The sequence below is a fragment of the Hyphopichia burtonii genome (genome assembly GCF_001661395.1).
Source record: "Hyphopichia burtonii NRRL Y-1933 unplaced genomic scaffold HYPBUscaffold_5, whole genome shotgun sequence".
Taxonomy (NCBI): Eukaryota; Fungi; Ascomycota; class Pichiomycetes; order Serinales; family Debaryomycetaceae; genus Hyphopichia; species Hyphopichia burtonii.
In genome coordinates, this window is record NW_017963732.1 from 782,900 (window position 1) to 800,298 (window position 17,399).

A 17,399-nucleotide genomic window follows, 5' to 3' on the forward strand; every position below is an offset into this window, starting at 1 on the left:
CCTTGCAATTACAAGTTACTTTCATTGGAAGGTCGGGGTTTAACTGTTCAAGCTGTGGTTTTAAATCTGCTTTTCATTGAGTCTGCAGATGAAGAAGAGCTTCTTAAAAAATACCAGAAAAAGGTTTTCAACATAATTGATAACATCACCTCAAAGAAGTATGAAGAGCAAGGAAAGTTACTTGATGCTGCAATAAAGGAATCACTCGTCAAAGAAATCCATGCTAATAGTAATATTAACCCCCAAAAGAGCAATTCTCATGTTGAAGGTGAATGTGAATCATGGACTGGGTTTGAAGTATTACAAGGAGAAGGACACCGGAGTCATGTCTATAAGTTCCAAGTGGACTTACTTTGCAAATTTTTCCCATATTTCAAGGAAGTCCTCACAGGCTTGAACCAAGACGATCTGGTGGTCATGAAGCTTTTCATCCCCAGTGTTGTTGCGAGACTCAGGGGGTGGCCCATCCCTGATACGGAGGATGTTAAAGCTTGCATNCACTCTTTTCTCAAAGAAGCTTCTTGTTATGAACTGATTGAAAGACACAATTCAAGTTCTGATGATGAGAAGGATAAGATCAACGTACCCACCCTATACTACTATGGAGCATTCCGCATGAATGTCAAAGACCTGGGCCCCATTGAAGGGTACTACTTATTATTATCGTACATCGAGGAAGATGAAACCAAAATCACCAAGTCAATGGTTGAAAATGGATGCAGACAGCTCGAAATGATGGGAGATATTGGGATCCAGCATCACGATATTGCAACGAGAAACTGCAAAGTTGCCAATGGCAATATTGTATTCTTGGACTTCTCTCATGCTAAGAACCGGGAGTCCAAATACGATAACTCTGACGATATTCATGATCTTAAATACATTTATGAGTACAACAAGCTCGAAGAAAGCGATGATGATAATTATTCCACAGTTGGATCAGCTCCATTCTCAGAGGTGCAATTCCCAAGCACTGCTGGAACAGAGCCTACAAATCCTGATTCAAAATAATCTCTATATCATGTATTAATATATGAATATGTTTATCTTTGGATTATATGTAATATCTTTAAATGTTTCAAAGGGGCTAACAAAAATGAAAAAAAAAAAAAAAAAAAAAAAAAAAAAAAACTCAAATTTGGCAATGCTGCCACAAGTTTAAGAGAACTAGCTTTATTGGATAGAATTTTTAGTCAAATAGCACCAATCTTATAGACTAATTCAATTGCTGCAAAAACCATGCAACTTAGTATATAACATAATAAAATATGATGGAACAATAAACCCATACACCGTATAAGATCACGTGCGTGTCATATGACCGAAATTTTTCACTTTCCAAATTGGTAAAAACCCCTTTTGCATCCCTTCCTACTTTAGTGTTCCATTTAACTTGAACAAAGTTGGTCAGTGAAGCTGAATTACGTCAATAGTCCGAATAAAGTTTGTTTATTGATGTTTAAGGGAAGGCCTACGAGTCTAGACGCAAACCAAGAGTTCATCTGAATTCTAGACTTTATTCAAGTTAGGATCAGGTTTAGCATTTAATAGGCATAAGTATGTTTAATAGGTATTAGAGTTAGGATTACAAGATAAGGTCAAATATAAATCTATACTGCCCATGTAACGGTGTATTGTTTTGTCAGGGGAAGACCATCGACCTAACAATAAAATTTGAGACATTCAAAAAAAAGTGAGTTGGCAACCATTTCGGTAGCTCGGAGTGCTGCTGATACACCAGTCAGGCAGTATCATATTGTAGTGGTATACATGTAACCAACGAGTGTAACTAGTGGGAATTAAGAAGCAAAACTATCGTTTTAAACGGTTCGTGTTTGTACCCTGTATAGGTTCATAATATCGCAGCCAACTTCTGAAATTTGCAACACAAATAAATGAGCCAGAGGTATTGCTAATTGCCGTAAATCGAATACTTAGCTACCAAAGATCATATAAAAAGTTAAGCTAATCTTTGGGAGGTGGTGTCAATATAGAAAACGATTGGTATAAATAGAATGATTACTTCACTAATATCGATAATTTTTTCCAGTTTAAATTTATATTTCCCATTATTACTAACGGTAAAACTGATATCATTGAATAATTCTAGTATAACAAGTGAGAATTGTATATTTTTATTAAATTATTGGATTTGTTTTATATTAGTGAATTATATAACAAGTTACCTTGGATATCAAATAATTTTTGAAGCGTTTAAAGTTTGGTTATTTTATTATCACGGATGCTTGATTATCAATTACTATTACTTTAAGAATTGCCTTCAAGTGATAACAAACGATTCATTATCATCATTTAGGTTATTTGAAACGAAATACTTAAATCCATTGATAAATCAGTTTTTCATCAATAATATTTTATTACAAAATTTTTTAAAAATTTTTAACTATATACCAGTTTTACAATCAGTCAGTGATTTTAATAGAGAATTGAAATTGAAACAAAATAAAGACTCTTTTTTACAAGTATCGATTAATTATTTATGTTATATTGACAATATGAAGGTATTAAATTCAAATTTTGAAAAAAAAATGAATGGGTTTTTAAAATATTTCATCTTACCTCCCAAAGAAGTAAAAGAAGAAGAAGATCCAATAGTAATTGATGAAAATATTCAAAATAATTTACGTAAAATAGCTAAACTGGAAAATAAAAGGGATGGTTTTAGTTCAAAGGAAAGATATATATCCCAAACTTATAATCTTGATACCAATAAAATGATTAAACCAACCAAAATGGTTTCTCAAGATGATTATAACCAATTATTGAAAGATCAAGAAGAAAGGATAAGAAAATATGAATATACCATATATCAATTGAAAAAACAACAATTCTATGGCTCCAACAGATCATTGAGTCCCTCATTAAAATCGGTTTCTTCAAGACCAAGATCACCAAGTCCTTCTACAAGTCTTCAATTGCCCAAACAAAGATCACCAAGTCCATCACCAAGTAGCCATTTCCCCAGACAAAGATCTGTTAGTCCAAATATGAATCTACCAAGATCAGTGAGTCCTTCAAATATGAGGTCCCGTAGATCGGCAAGCATGTCTCTCTCAAATAAATCTTCAATGAATTCAATCGATGAAAATTTGCCAATTTTATATAAAACAAAAGAATTACCACCAATGCCCGATTTAATTAATATGGAAAATGATCAATTACCTGGACCTTCAATTGAGTATCATGTGGTGAGTTCATCACCTTCTAGAACAAGTAGCATTAAAACTAGATCTAGGTCTAGAGCATTTAGTACTTAACGAGTTTACGATTTTCTTACATCAATTTACGGTAATTTAATAAATTTTCATTAATCATTATAAACATTTGTATCATAACTTTCTAGTTTGCAGCACTATATGGTATTCTAATTCTGGAGCCAATAACGTAGAACTTTCTTGCGTTACCAATTTGGGTGGAACTGATTGATCACTTTTATAAACCAAAGGAACATTTGGGTTATTAATTGGTTTATTACGACCAAGATCTAATTTTTTCGATAATGACCGATTGCGATTCAAATCGTTTTTATCAGATATTGATCGATTACGAGCCAAATCGGTAGACTTATTATATTTCAAATCATCAACGATGATTTTACTTCGTATTGAATCACTCAATTTTTCCGACATCGAGGAAGATCGACTACGAGGATTGGTTTTCATTTCAGGAACGTAACCCGTCCTAGACTCATCAATAGCGGCATGGATTGGTTGTAAAGTATCAAGATAATCATTTTTTATGGGGTATGGAGTGGAACGACGGGGAGAACTTTCAGAAGAAGAAACCGAACGAGGCAGACGAGCAGATTGTTTAGGGGAAGAAATTGACAGCGGAGGACTCGAAGGATTCGAACGGGGGCTCGAAGGAGTGGAGCGAGGAGGCGAAACAGTGGGAGATGGGGTAATAGGCCTCTCTTGCACAACGTCAATCGATCCTTTACTAACAAATAATAACGAGCCCACCGATTTCATAAAATATAACGAATTCTGATAGCTTCTATCCAAAGACTCTTCATTATCGATGAAACAAAGGTAGTTTATTGAAATATCCAACACAGTTTGCTGTCCATCCAAGTATTTAGCTTTCAATTCCTTATTCAACCCAACCATTGACGATAACCATGGAGACCTTATATTATTGAAAAATCTGAAAAAAAACTGTAATAAGTAATTATTCAATATGAACTTATCAACCAAAGGGTCGATCAACTTGGTTTCAAAAACCTGTAATGTAGTATAATCGGAGTTTCTCTGAATGAAAACATTTCTAAATAACCCATCAATAAAATAGTAATTAATCATTAAGCAACCATGGTTGTAGAATAACCAACTCTTGAACAATTCGCTCGCCAACATCACTTTCCAGTCCATTTCAACCACCCACCCAGTAATCCGGTCACAAACAACATAACATAACCAATAATTTAACAAAAATATACCATTTTCCCCATACTTTGGGGTATTCTTAAGATCCGATATCAGCTTCACACTGAGCAACAATGGGAACCAGAATGTTGCAAACGGAAGAACTCGAAGAATCACTGACGCTATCATACTTGAAGAACCAACGCTTCACACACCAAACTCAAGAATTTCCAATCTTTATATACTTCTAAAGGGCCCCGAGCTGACCATCTCGCTAAAAATACAGCAAAAATAGCCTCTAACAAAACAAAAAAAAAAAAGAATTACTGCATCCGTACCTTAATTTGCTTGAAGCAATTGTTGTTGATAACGGCTTGAAACGGCAAAGTTGGTGCCAGAGTCAGTTAATTGGCTAATTTGGGTTAGCCCGAAGCTGTTCAAGGGCCCAATATCCGGGCATTAACCAAGATTTCCTGTTGTATTACAAATGGAAGAGACTAACTCATCTTTGTCTCAGGATGAGTTGGCATGCCAAAGCTCCTGGTAATTGGTCTTGGACCAGGGCCGAGTCTTCGAAGGTATGACCTCATACAGAAACAAGTTGTTTTCCATTTTTTTCACTATTGTAAGAGCATGTTTGACATGTCAATTTGTATAGAAGTAGATGATGGTACGAGAATGGGACCTAATAGAAGTTTTTCAATGTTCAAAATTATATCACGACAATTAGAATCAGCAGTGTAATCACTATACACAATAGCATACTACAATGTATACAGATACACAATACAATTATACAATTATACAATTATACAGTTATACAATTATACAATTGTACAGTTATAATTGTATTGTGAAGGTCATGGCTCGGGCGAGAGCTTAGGCCCGAGGAAGATGGGGAGGTACGGGTGGGTACTGGATGAAAAACAACGGCGATGAGTTATAGAAGAAGACCTCTTTAAGACCCAGAGGAATGACGCCCATGTACATTGTTGATTACCTTCCGAGATTGGGGACATTGTCCATTAACATGGACGTGGCCGATAGGTCGGCCAAAATATCCAGGGTAAGCTTAATAGGACCAAACGAGTTCATGGTTGAACTTGGTTCAACAAGGTATAAAATTGATTTACCAATATCAATAACCGATAACAATACTAAAATAACTCAACTTATAAGCAAAGATGGTAGCTTGAGTATCAAGATGAACGTGGGGTCGGAGATCAACGAGTCCTTTATGAACCATCTTATTGATTCTGACTTACAGAAATGGTCAGTGAAGGACTTGTTAAGCAAGACTTCGATTAACCCAGAGAGTCAGAAGAATGAGTTTAGGTTTTTATGCCATGGTTGTAATGCCAGTATCATTGATTCGACACAGGCAAATTTTAGGGATATGCCGTCTGAATTGTGGTACGAAATGATGGATTTTTGGCATTGTCATAAACCTCATAATCCATCTTTCATTCATGATAAAAACTATCAGCATTTGGCACCTCAAGCAGGGGAAGTGTACATTGGGACTTCGTATTTGATGACGACTCTTGATCCCAAGTGTGTTTGTGGTGAAATACTCGGTAAAAATAACAAGATATTTAAATGGAATTTGAAATTATCTTATAATGATACTATTGAAACTTATCCTCTGTACCTCTACGTTTACTATAATCTCTTGGATAAGATCAATTCTACTGCTGGACGGAATTTTAAAGTTGTAAATAAATCAGATGATAAATCTTTGAATATCTGGACCGTGGGGGTTGGATTAAAAGTTTCAATTTCAGGGATCAAACTCGAAAATTGCTTGAAAATTTTATACGATGATACTTACGACTCTAATGATTTTGAAGAAATCGTATTGGAAGATGATATATTCCTTCAATTTTTACAAAGACTTGATTACATTAATGATAAACTACCTGATAGAAGTAAAGTGATTGAAATTAAATCGATTAATCGCAAAATAAGTTATCTAGGCTAATTGAGTTTCTAATATATTCTTAACAACTGGTACCACTTGTTTTCTTGAAGCTTTGATATTAGCTTGATTAAAAATTTTCAAATTATTAATCAGTTTCATTTCATTTAATTTATCTTGATGATAAATGTCATTGTTCAATTCTAATTCTTTGGCTAATTCACTTATAGATCCAAACTTAGCATCCTTATAATAATATACAAACTCTCTAGTGTATTCATCGTTCTCCTTCTTGGTATAAGATGTAGTGATTACTATAACGTCCAAGTTTAAATCATTAATTATAGATTCAAGGGTTTTTTCAATTACATCAATCTTGAAATTTTTAGAGATCCAAAAAATTGATTTACCTAATGAACTAAACCCAACATTAACCCTGCTAGACTTATTAATAAAGCTAAATTGTTTATAATCTTTTCTCAAAATATCATAAAAACTAAATCCTTCCAAGTCCTTTTTAGCCTTTTTCAATTGTTTGTAAAAATCATCCAAATCTCTCTTAGTATCAGGCTTATTTAAACAATTCATCTTATTGGGGTCTTCTGCAAGGTTTAACAATCCTTTATACCTTTTATACGATAAAGTATCATTTTCTTCAACTTTTTGAGTCATATTAGAAGTGTCTACCAATAAGGGACCCAACAAAAGCTGAACTAGTTCATGATTTTGGAAAATTTCCCGATTATTGAATTGGTCGAACCAGTAATTGAATACAAGTGACGAACACGATCCATTCAGTTGAATTATTCTAGGATGACTATCCAAAAATACTCCTTCGTCAGCGTGGTGGTCTATAATGCTGATAACTTTCAACCTCTTTTCATTCGAAAGTTTAGAAAGCAGTTCTCCTTGGATATTACAATGGTCAACCAAAACCAATTCAATAACTCGATCATTTTGACTCATCTCTTCCAAATCTTCAAGGAAAAATAAGACGTCTTCGGTTATGCTATGGGATTTGAGCAACAAAACAATATCCCTTCTTAAACTTAAATCCGCCCTTGGAATATTGATCAAGGGAACCAATGTAATACTAGGATCGAATATAAATTGAAAGTAAGAATAACTGATGGCACTTATAACCGAATCCATATCAGCAGATTGGTTCCCAGTAACAAAGCGAATTGGAGATTTAGCACTTTGAGAAGTTAATTGGCTTTTCAAGCCAGCCAAAAAGGCTTTGACAGACGTGGAAGCAGGCATTACCGGTGAAGGTGAGTGGAGTACTTTCTCTTAAAATGAAAAATTTTGATAAGAATTTGCTGGAGAATTCGCTGCGCACATGTCTAAAAATTTCAACAATTTTTTTTGCGGCATAACGTACAAATAAATAAAACTATAACAATATTTGATTATACTATAACAGATTATACTTTCATGGAAAGAGCCTTCAAGAAGGAGGCATGGAAGCAGGTAGAGAAAGAGGAGATTATTTGGCATAATGTAATTTGATATCTAACCATTGTCTTTTCTTAATTTCTTCAGGAGCTATGCTAATATCACCGTAGGTGATTGGTCTAAAGTAGAAGAAGAACCAAATGACACCAATGGAAATGACCAAGACCAAGGCAGTTGCCTTGAGTCTATTAGCACCAGTCAAACGGTTAGAGGTGGTTGAGTTTTTAGAAAACAAGAATTCAACCAAACCACCAGTGAACATGGCAGCAATTAAATGAGCTGGTAAATAATGATGTAAGAATTTTTGCCTATTCATTAAGTAGAAAGGGAAGTAATGAGCAGCCCAACCGGCAAAGAAGAAACCCAAGGTGTTATATAATCTTGATCTTGCTTTATTGCTTAAAATATGGACGTTACGACGACGAGTAACTTGATCAGCTAAGAGTAAACCAAGATAGATTGCTAAGAAACCCACTTCTGTCCAGAAACCAATGACATTACCAATGAAAAAGATTTGTTTTCTTTCATCATTATCATTCCAGAAAGAAACCCCAGATAAAGCCAATGGCCAAGCGTCCGGTTGGGAAGCAAATGGATGTTCTGAAGATAACAAGTTATTATGATAAAACATAAGACCTTGTAATTCCCACCATTTTTGTAAGAAAGGTCTATGTTTAACTACTTTCGGAACGTAGTTATGTCTTGGATCTTCTTCTTCTAAATTAACAATATCATCAAAATACCAAGAATTATCTCTATCTTGAATTTTTTTATTACCACTAACTTCTTGATGACCAAACCCCCATTCTGGTAATAATTCATCATCATGGGTCCACATTGCCACCACGGTGTCAACATGAATGATTTTTAAAGGAGTAGCCTTTGATTTAACCACTTTCCTCTTATTTTTAGTTCCAGAACCGGTTTGTGAAAAACGTAATCTGAATAAAGTTTCATTATATTTTTCTTCAGCATCGTCACCATGAGCAATGGTAAATTCTTCATTGGTAGCTTTCAAAGGAGAAGCAACGTCATGAGTTAATAAATAACCACCGGTACCAATATGTCTAAATCTAACGATATCATTAGTAAAGACAGCAACTCCTTTATCAAATTGCAGATTTTCCTTAGTTGGTACAATTTCCCATTGATTATTGGCATCCTCAGCTTCTTTACTTTCTGGATCGAAAACACAAGTAACTTGTTGAGTATGAGATGAAATTCTACCATCTTCATAACGTAATGGATAAATTGCTTCATGAGAATGTAAAAAGGAGTCAGTTTCTTTATGTCTAATGGTAATGATATCATAATAATTGACAGTTTTAGATAATCTGGCTAAAGGAGATTCAATTAAAGTTTCTTGAAAATCAGAAGACATAAAAGAGTCACCAGGACCAGATTTATTTAAAATTGCAAAATGTAAATAAAACCAGAATAAATAAATACAGAATGGGAAAACAATTAAAGACCATAATCTAGCAAAGAAATGTTTAGCCAATTCAGGAATGGTCAAACCCTTTTTATAATCCAATAAGATCCATAATTCATGTAATACCCCAATACCAATAGTGACATAAGTGAAAACACCAACGTATTTGGTTGAAATAACACAAGATAACGAGACCCCGGTTAAAGTTAACCAAATCCACCACCATTTAGTAAAAGGTTGACGACGATAAGTACTGAATTTAACATACAGATAAATAGTTAATGCAACACTTAAAATCAAGGTTGCATCTAATAAAATCAAACGAGAATCAACCACATGAGCATTATCAAAACAGATTAAAATACTGGATAATAAACAAGCAGGAACCGAGAATTTCAAAGTCTTCATAGTCCAAAATACAATTGGAACAACTAAAGTACCTTGAATCCCCAGTAATGATCTATAAGCAATATAAGGAACACCATGGCTAATATAATTATCCCCAATGTTTTCAAATTTGAAAGACCCATCATAACCAACAATCCAACCCGCAAAGGCAATCAACAATTTAGCAAATGGAGGATGTAAATCGAAAAAATAAGTTCTTTCTAAATAATATGAAGCAAATTTCCCAAAATGAACCTCGTCAAATACAACTTTATCTGGAGTGCCAATCTTATTGAAACGAACATAGATTGCCAATAACGTAACCAAAATCATAGCTACCCAGTATCTATGATTAGGCTCTTCCTCTTCTTCTTCGGCCGTTTCATATGCTTTCGTTTTGTTCAAGTCATCATCGGTATACGTTTCTGGTTGGGGACTGGCCTTCTTACCAGTACCCTTCTCGGTTCTTTTCTTCAAGCTCTGAGACATGGCCACAGTGGATCTCAACTACTTAACTCAATAACCACACAATTGTTAACCAATTGATACAACCAGCAGGAATATAGTGAATTTTTCAAAAGAAAAACGTCAGAATCTAAAGCTTCTTCCAAAAAACGCGGAACCTTGTTTTATTTGGCTGTGACAGTTTTTTTTTTTTTGTTTTGTTAGCTCCAGGCAATTTTTCAGTTTGTTAACACGTAAATGCTTTGCTTTTGGTATCAAGAGGGCCAAACAGAACAGGAAACAATGGCATATCAAAGCTGGTGGAAGAAGCATTTGAAACGCTTGTAGGAAGTAATGCTACGTGGGCAAGTTGGTGTAGAAAGGGGCCGAGAACCAGACGACTTCAGCCGTTGCAAGCCTTGTTTGGCAAACAGACGACAGACAGACAGACAGACAGACAAACCACGTCAAACAAGGCACGAGGCAGGATTTTAAGGGGAAGTCGGTAATAAAGTCGGGCAGAAAGAAAGTCGTTGAAAATCATTAGAATTAGACTATAGACAAGTTACATATGTTTTTTAGAACGTTTTTGGTAGCCCCCTCTACCTCTGATGATTGGAGGAGGAGCTTGGGTAGAGGATTGTAGAGCAGCAGAGGGCTTTTGTTGTTGGAGAAGGTTTTGGGGTACTCCGTTGGTGATGGATGGAGAAGAAACCGTATCTTCGGAAGAATTCGATCTTGCTTGCATATCGAAATCAAAACCATACTCGTTGGTGGAGGGTCTGTTGAATGTACGGTTATTCAATCTTGCCGGTTCTATTCCGTCTTTGGAGGAGGTACGGCTTGCAGTGATGTTTATGGGTTTAGAAGTAGTTAGCTGGATTATTTGAGAATTGCGATCTTCCAAAAGTGATTCGTATTTCAATAATACTCTGGACATCTCTTGTAATTTCTTTTCATAGTTCATGGTGTGTTGGCTGACGTTGTCATTCAAGTCATTTTTCACAGCATTGAGTTTACTTTCGTAGTTTTTCATGCTGATATCGTGCATTTCTTCGAGTTGCTTTATATCCTGGTTCAATCGAGAGTTATCAAGGGTTAATGCTTTTAGGCTAGTTCGTAATTCTATGTTTTCTTGTTCTAATTCATTAACGAAAATGCCCCCCCTATTTTCATCCACTTTGTTTTCATCGTTTATAACTTTGGTGTTTGTCTCTATTTTTTGTAACTGAGTCTCGTAATCTTTGAGTTTTTGCAGCAATTTTTTAATCTCATCTTCTTTAACAAGTAATTTTTCATGAAGTATGGAATGCAAATCATTTTCGAGTTTTTCATTTTCTTTCATCAAGATTCCTAAGTTTTCTCTCAACGATTCATTTTCCTCTTTTAAGCTTATCATCTCATCGGTCAACTTTAATTTATCCTGTCTCATTTTTAGGTTTATCTCATCTTTATCATTTTGTAAGATTTTAAAAGATTCACTCAAAGAATTATAACTAGTAGTTAAGTTCTGTAATTTGACAAAATTATTCCGATTTTCAATCGAATTTTCAAACATTGAAGATTCCCGTAACATTCGATTCATCCGTAATTTCAAGCGAATATAATGAAACTTGTTTAAATGCTTCATATAACTCAGAAACTCTAATTCATTCTTCATCAACAAGAGCTCCCGTTGGTAATAGTCAATTGAAGTGCTAGAACCCGAATTCATCGTTGGTGATTGCATTCCAATCGTATCTTCCAGAATAAAAGAAGTGCCACTACTAAGTAAAGAATCTTTATGGATAGTGGTAGTTTCAACTGAGGTGGTTGGAGACGAAACTGGTTTTTGAAGTTGTAAATGATCATTTAAAAAACTCGATGCATTTTTCAATGGATGCAGAATTGAATTATTATTATTAACTTCGGGATCATGTTCATTATGCACATCCTGATACGATGGATGCGGTGTATATAATCTTTCATGATTATCAAACAAATCCTTAATCGATACATTGCTGTTATTATAATTTTTATAATTTAAAACATCTCGGTTTGCATCATCAGGGGCTCCAACTTCTTTTTCATCCTCGCTTTCTTCAATTATTTCAGAAGGATCTTGTGCAAGCCCCTTGTCAAAATTAACGTCTTTGAATTGGATTCCTAGCCCTTCATTCTTTTTTTGATCCTGAGCTTCGTCAATGATAAGATTCGTTGAAACAATCGATAGTTTCCTATTCAACGACAAGTTAGCCAATTTCTGAGATGTTATATGATCTTTGAATGATGGGCCACTAAATGAAGAGTAGTTTGACCCTTTTAAAGATGTTTTACCACTACCAGACGAGACACTATTTAATTTATTCAATAGCTTATTACCAGTTCCACTATAAACAAACCCAAAACTATCATTGTCCAGGTTTTTAATTGATTTTGCATCTGAGGTGGATGAAGTCGTAGATTTCCCGTCTACGACATCATCGGATATAATAAAGAAAAGGTCGGGATTCAAATTAAGACAACCAAGTGCAATCTCTTCGCAGACAATATTCTCTTCAGTAATCTCTTCAAGTAACCAAGATATTGGATTTTTTAGCTCGCTCCTGAGTGTGTGATTTGGATTAAGGAAATTTGGATGTAATAAAAATCTTTTAAGAAAATTACGAGTCATGGACTTGATTATTGATTCTAGATTAGTTTCATAAGGATCGCCTTCATTTGAAAAACTATTATTAATTTTGATTAGAAAGCTTGGATCAACAATTTTAGGAGGATTTTCAACTAAATAATTCAAAGGTGCTTCATGGAATTTCCTGAAATTCAAGGGGAACAACCCGTAAATCAAAGTTGCTAAATAAGAAGAGTCAAATTCAATCTTTGATTTTGTTTGGAACGATACTTCTTCATCATGGTAAGACGGATCAAAATTAGCAATTTCCCAATTTGTTGAACTTTCTTTTAGGAACTTTTTCAAGCCAGATAATCGATCAGGCAATCTCGAATCCAAGTGTTTCCAAGTGATTATGCGAACATATATGACCAATAAATCCGGTAGATATCCCGAGAGTTTATCACAGACTTGAGGTATTATCATCACTAGAACTGACAATGACACCAAAACAATACTTTCGCTCAAGTCATACAGTATAGAATTCAATAGGTTTCCAAAAAGTGAAGTATTGATAATCTCCTGAACTCTTGATGTTTGATATGAGGTGAATTGTGAAAGAAGAATCAAAACCTTTAATCTAGAAGTCTCTTTGGCTAAATAAGTATCAATCAATTCAAAAAATTTCTTACAGTACTTCAACCCATAGTCTCGCAATAAGAATGCACAATTTTTTTCAATAAACCTAATTCTTTCACACATGGACTGTGACTCTCTTTCATTCGAGTTATAATGTAGCCTTATTAAGTTATAGCACTGATCATTCCCACGAGGTTTTGGTCCAATATAAATTCGAAGAATCTCATTCATCACCATAAAGGCAATTCCTTCTCGTCTTTCCACCAAGTACGGGTCGGGACTGTTCATTGGTTTAGTGGACATGGACAAAATGAATTCTCTTGATTTATTCACAAACTGAAGATCAAACCCAGCACTATCCACAGCAGGCTTTAAATAGATCTTTAACCAAAATAATACCTCATCTTCTATCATTATTGGCAGAACCTGTTTCAAAATTTCAAGAAAAAACAACTCTTTACTGACATCCGTATCTGAAGCAACCTGCTTACTATATATTCTGTATAATTCCTCATTCATATTAGTTGAAGGTCGTACTGTCTGCATAGTATTATGCTTATCATGAAATATCGCTATTATCCGAAATAATTCATTAGCTTCAGGCATGTTCGAATGTTCCTTGACACTTATTGGACTCTCGTTCCATTGATCAAACACTGCTTCAAGTGCCCGTATCAATGACTTGGATGATCCACTCATGTCTTCTCCAATCTCAGCCTACTTAAATCGTTGCAACCGTCCTTGTGAATCACGAAATGGTTGAGAAATGTTCCGACTATCTTCAAGAACTCACTAGATTAGTTAGGCAATCTCAGCAAAACCAGAACTTCTCTTGCGTCCACCTGTAATACAAAGATCTCTTATGAGCACCAGGCTTTCTTATTCACCGATGGTTCTATTCCTTCCTTCTATAATGATAGCTTAATATCAAACTAATATTTCATCTCTGGTTTTTTTCCGCTTTTTTTTTCTGATTTTTTTCGTTTCTTTCGCTGGCACCGCTGGGCCCAAGAGCTCGGCGGAGACGGACCCAGGAGCTCGGTCGATGCGGACCCAGGAGCTCGGTCGATGCGGACCCAAGAGCTCGGTCGATGCCGGCGGCCCTTGGGTCAATTTTTCAATTAGGTGTCTCGACATCGGCCCATTGGACCCACAGACAGACCCATTTACATTTCGTAACGGAGATTCGAAACCTCAAGAAAGCCATTCAGCTTTGAATTTCAGGTCTGCTAACGGTACTACTAGAGGGTAGGTATGCCCATAGCATCAGTGTTTATGTTTCGTGAAGGGCACCTCTGAGAAAGACTTCCTTCTTCGTATTAGCGCATATCTTTTTTCAAGTTTGAACTACTTGGTTTTCCACTTGAACAACTCGGTACTAGCCATGGTTCAGCAGGAGTCATTACTTGAGGTCATTGGGAAAGTGGATAAGTTCCCCTATGTGCCAGACTCGAATTATTACAGTTTGATAGCCCACGATGAGATCACGCAAATAGGATACATCACCAAATCAATTGCCCACCATTTTGCAGAGGAACTGGCACTCAAAGTAGATCACGAAGCACGTACGGTCACAATTGATCCAGGTCTCGATACGTTGGAGAAAAGAGAGTCGGTGTTTGCCGATATGGCGAACCGGTTCAGAAAAATCCCAGAGTTTGATATTGCAGTCAATAAAGGCTGGAGAAACGAACTATACACCATATATAATCCAAGCCAGGTACCATACTTGAAGGTCGAAAGAGCATTTTCCATCCTCATGGGTGTGATCACCTATGGAATCCACTTGAATGGATACGTACCTGCTGAAAAGTCCAATAATGGTAAACTAAAGCTTTGGGTCCAGAGAAGATCAGCTACAAAACAAACCTACCCAGGAATGCTCGACAATACTGTTGCGGGTGGACTAGGATATCCCCACGGGTTATGGGAAACCGTGGTTAAGGAATGCTACGAGGAAGGAGGTCTTCCACCAGCATTTGTAGAGCCCAGGGCTAAACCAACTGGGGTTCTTCTGTATATCTACCAGCAGCAGGGTGAAGGCTCAATTGCACAGCCAGAAGTCGAGTACATTTACGACTTGCCCTTTGACGACGAAACATCAGTGGTGCCCAAACCAGTGGACGGAGAGGCTGAATCCTTTGTTCTTATGGACGTGCAAGAGATCTTACTGAAGATAATGCAAGGTGAATTCAAACCAAATTGCTCTTTAGTAGTGGTTGACTTTCTCATCAGAAATGGACATATTACCCCAGAGTCTGAACCGAATTACGCAGAAATCGTTAGCAGAACCCATAGAAGAATGCCGTTTCCTACAAGATGATCTGTTACTAGAGTAAAGTATATAGACCCATTAATATCACGGGCCTTGATATAGTGAGTAGTAAGTAGAAAAAGCTAATCATAAAAAAAAAATCCGTTCTCAAAAGGAATAAAGCGTACTCAATCAAGGAGGAACACCCTGAAATAAAGTCAAGTTCAGCTTAACGCCTTTTCGTCATGTCAGATATTGAAACGGATCTAGTGGATTTGGCTCCTGGTGATCAGTTAGTTCAATTGCTCAACCATCTTCAGGAAAATCAAGCTAAATCAGATGCTAGATCAGCTCTCCAACTTCGAGATACCCTAACAGCTGAAGAATTCTTCCAGAAAGTAGATAACCTACAGGATTACTATAACGAAGTCACATGGTTGCTTCAGAAAACCCAGCTAGATAATAATCTTTACGTTTGGATCTTTTCTCTTGAATCATTGGTCAAACATTTGATCAAGTACAAGGTTTTTTATGACCGCCAATTGATCAACAACTTTCAGTATGATATCAATGGAAATTCAATTGTTGAGGCAGCGGGTACGAAGCTAGGGAAACTCTGTGGTGATTTGGGGGAATTCACCCATACTTTTTGCTCATCGAATATGAGCTTTGCTAAGATTTTTGAAATTGGTAAGGCTTCAAACTTTGTCTTCAATAAATTTGCTAGTGTGGTGGTCAAATCGCTAGAGGTTCTTATAATTGATAAATCAGAAGATGCTCAATATATTGATAACGGGTCCTTCACAATTGGGTGCCTTTCAAACTTGATTTATAAATTATATGACTATATTTATGATACTGATTCTACAAAACGCAACAAACTACTTTATAAAGCCTTTCCTATACTAACTGAACTCGTAAAAGTTTCTTATATTGCAGGCGAAGTTCAGCTTATTGAAAAATTTCTTGATGATGAAACTTATAATCCTCCTGTGATTGATTACCGGTTTCCGTTCGAAGTAATCAAAAACTCAACTGTGGATTTGTCAACTTTGATTGATTTTTATAAATTTACGGCATTTAACTTGGTGACCCTTTCTTTACAAGGCCCTGTCATCAAAAAGACTCAGCTAGATAGAGCTAAATTTTATTTTAAGATCCTATTCAGTTTCCCAAATTTAAAAACTTCCCTCTATAGACAATCCGAAGTTACCAATAAATTGGAAGTAGAGAGCCAACTTGAAGAAGATCGCTTGATATCTCTTAACGAACGTCAGGAAATTTCTCTTATGTATATTCTTTTCTATTTATTGAACCTAGAGAATTTAAATGATTTAACCAATCCTGATACTCACTTTAACAACCAGGTTCAGTTTTTGATTGTGTCATTATCATCAAGTATCTCGTGGGATTTAGATAATTCTGCTTCCCATTCGGGCTCCCATTCAAGTAGTTTGGCTTCATTACACCAGCCTTTGTCCACAAAGCCTCAAGTCCCTTCAAGAAGAAAACAATATAATAGAATAAAGTTCAAATCATTGAGCTCTATAATTGTTTATGGTTCCTATAAAGAAAACCTTACTCTCGTGGTGAATTTCCTCAAACACTTCAAGCCAAATAGATTAGATGTTCCTGTCATAGTTTCAAACCATGCTTTGCGCCCAGAAGACGGTGCCAATGAAAATGAGTTTCAACATTCAATATCTAACATAGATCCTCAAAGGTATCCCGGCAAAATTTTCTATGTGGAAACAATTGATAAAATTGTACAGATATTGAAAGTTTTGACGGTCAAACATTTAGTGGATACCGGTGGCTTCAACTACATACATAAAAATACTTTGGACCAAATATTTACTTGTAAGAACTCAATTCTTGAGGCTTGCAAAGTT

At 35.7% G+C, this 17,399-nt stretch overlaps 9 protein-coding genes across 9 annotated transcripts; 6 read left to right on the plus strand and 3 right to left on the minus strand.

The window, feature by feature from the left end:
• The first annotated feature begins 590 nt into the window (after positions 1 to 590).
• Positions 591 to 1,033, plus strand: HYPBUDRAFT_153400 (uncharacterized protein). Its single transcript, XM_020221527.1, has one exon. The coding sequence runs from the start codon at positions 616 to 618 to the stop codon at positions 1,009 to 1,011; it is 396 nt and encodes a 131-aa protein (XP_020075728.1). The 5' UTR covers positions 591 to 615; the 3' UTR covers positions 1,012 to 1,033.
• A 982-nt stretch (positions 1,034 to 2,015) lies between these two features.
• Positions 2,016 to 3,278, plus strand: HYPBUDRAFT_7047 (uncharacterized protein; the record flags this gene model as incomplete). Its single annotated transcript, XM_020223628.1, has 1 exon — positions 2,016 to 3,278. The coding sequence occupies one exon, from the start codon at positions 2,016 to 2,018 to the stop codon at positions 3,276 to 3,278; it is 1,263 nt and encodes a 420-aa protein (XP_020075729.1).
• Positions 3,279 to 3,340: 62 nt separating this feature from the next.
• On the minus strand, positions 3,341 to 4,722 carry HYPBUDRAFT_153403 (uncharacterized protein). The gene has a single exon (XM_020221528.1). The coding sequence runs from the start codon at positions 4,572 to 4,574 to the stop codon at positions 3,351 to 3,353; it is 1,224 nt and encodes a 407-aa protein (XP_020075730.1). The 5' UTR covers positions 4,575 to 4,722; the 3' UTR covers positions 3,341 to 3,350.
• Positions 4,723 to 4,743: 21 nt separating this feature from the next.
• HYPBUDRAFT_217168 (uncharacterized protein) lies at positions 4,744 to 5,165 on the plus strand. The gene has a single exon (XM_020223085.1). The coding sequence runs from the start codon at positions 4,914 to 4,916 to the stop codon at positions 5,127 to 5,129; it is 216 nt and encodes a 71-aa protein (XP_020075731.1). The 5' UTR covers positions 4,744 to 4,913; the 3' UTR covers positions 5,130 to 5,165.
• Positions 5,166 to 5,367: 202 nt separating this feature from the next.
• On the plus strand, positions 5,368 to 6,366 carry HYPBUDRAFT_110444 (putative polyadenylation protein; the record flags this gene model as incomplete). The annotated part of the gene is made up of 1 exon (XM_020218765.1): positions 5,368 to 6,366. The coding sequence occupies one exon, from the start codon at positions 5,368 to 5,370 to the stop codon at positions 6,364 to 6,366; it is 999 nt and encodes a 332-aa protein (XP_020075732.1).
• On the minus strand, positions 6,358 to 7,566 carry HYPBUDRAFT_149505 (exopolyphosphatase; the record flags this gene model as incomplete). Its single annotated transcript, XM_020220212.1, has 1 exon — positions 6,358 to 7,566. The coding sequence occupies one exon, from the start codon at positions 7,564 to 7,566 to the stop codon at positions 6,358 to 6,360; it is 1,209 nt and encodes a 402-aa protein (XP_020075733.1).
• A 226-nt stretch (positions 7,567 to 7,792) lies between these two features.
• Positions 7,793 to 10,069, minus strand: PMT4 (dolichyl-phosphate-mannose-protein mannosyltransferase; the record flags this gene model as incomplete). The annotated part of the gene is made up of 1 exon (XM_020222308.1): positions 7,793 to 10,069. The coding sequence occupies one exon, from the start codon at positions 10,067 to 10,069 to the stop codon at positions 7,793 to 7,795; it is 2,277 nt and encodes a 758-aa protein (XP_020075734.1).
• Positions 10,070 to 14,624: 4,555 nt separating this feature from the next.
• HYPBUDRAFT_153404 (uncharacterized protein) lies at positions 14,625 to 15,650 on the plus strand. The gene has a single exon (XM_020221529.1). It carries the CDS (start codon positions 14,638 to 14,640, stop codon positions 15,574 to 15,576), a length of 939 nt encoding a protein of 312 aa, XP_020075735.1. The 5' UTR covers positions 14,625 to 14,637; the 3' UTR covers positions 15,577 to 15,650.
• A 129-nt stretch (positions 15,651 to 15,779) lies between these two features.
• HYPBUDRAFT_94884 (uncharacterized protein) lies at positions 15,780 to 17,372 on the plus strand (the record flags this gene model as incomplete). The annotated part of the gene is made up of 1 exon (XM_020223929.1): positions 15,780 to 17,372. A coding segment is annotated over one exon (1,593 nt), but the record flags the coding sequence as incomplete, so codon positions are not given.
• Positions 17,373 to 17,399: the final 27 nt, after the last annotated feature.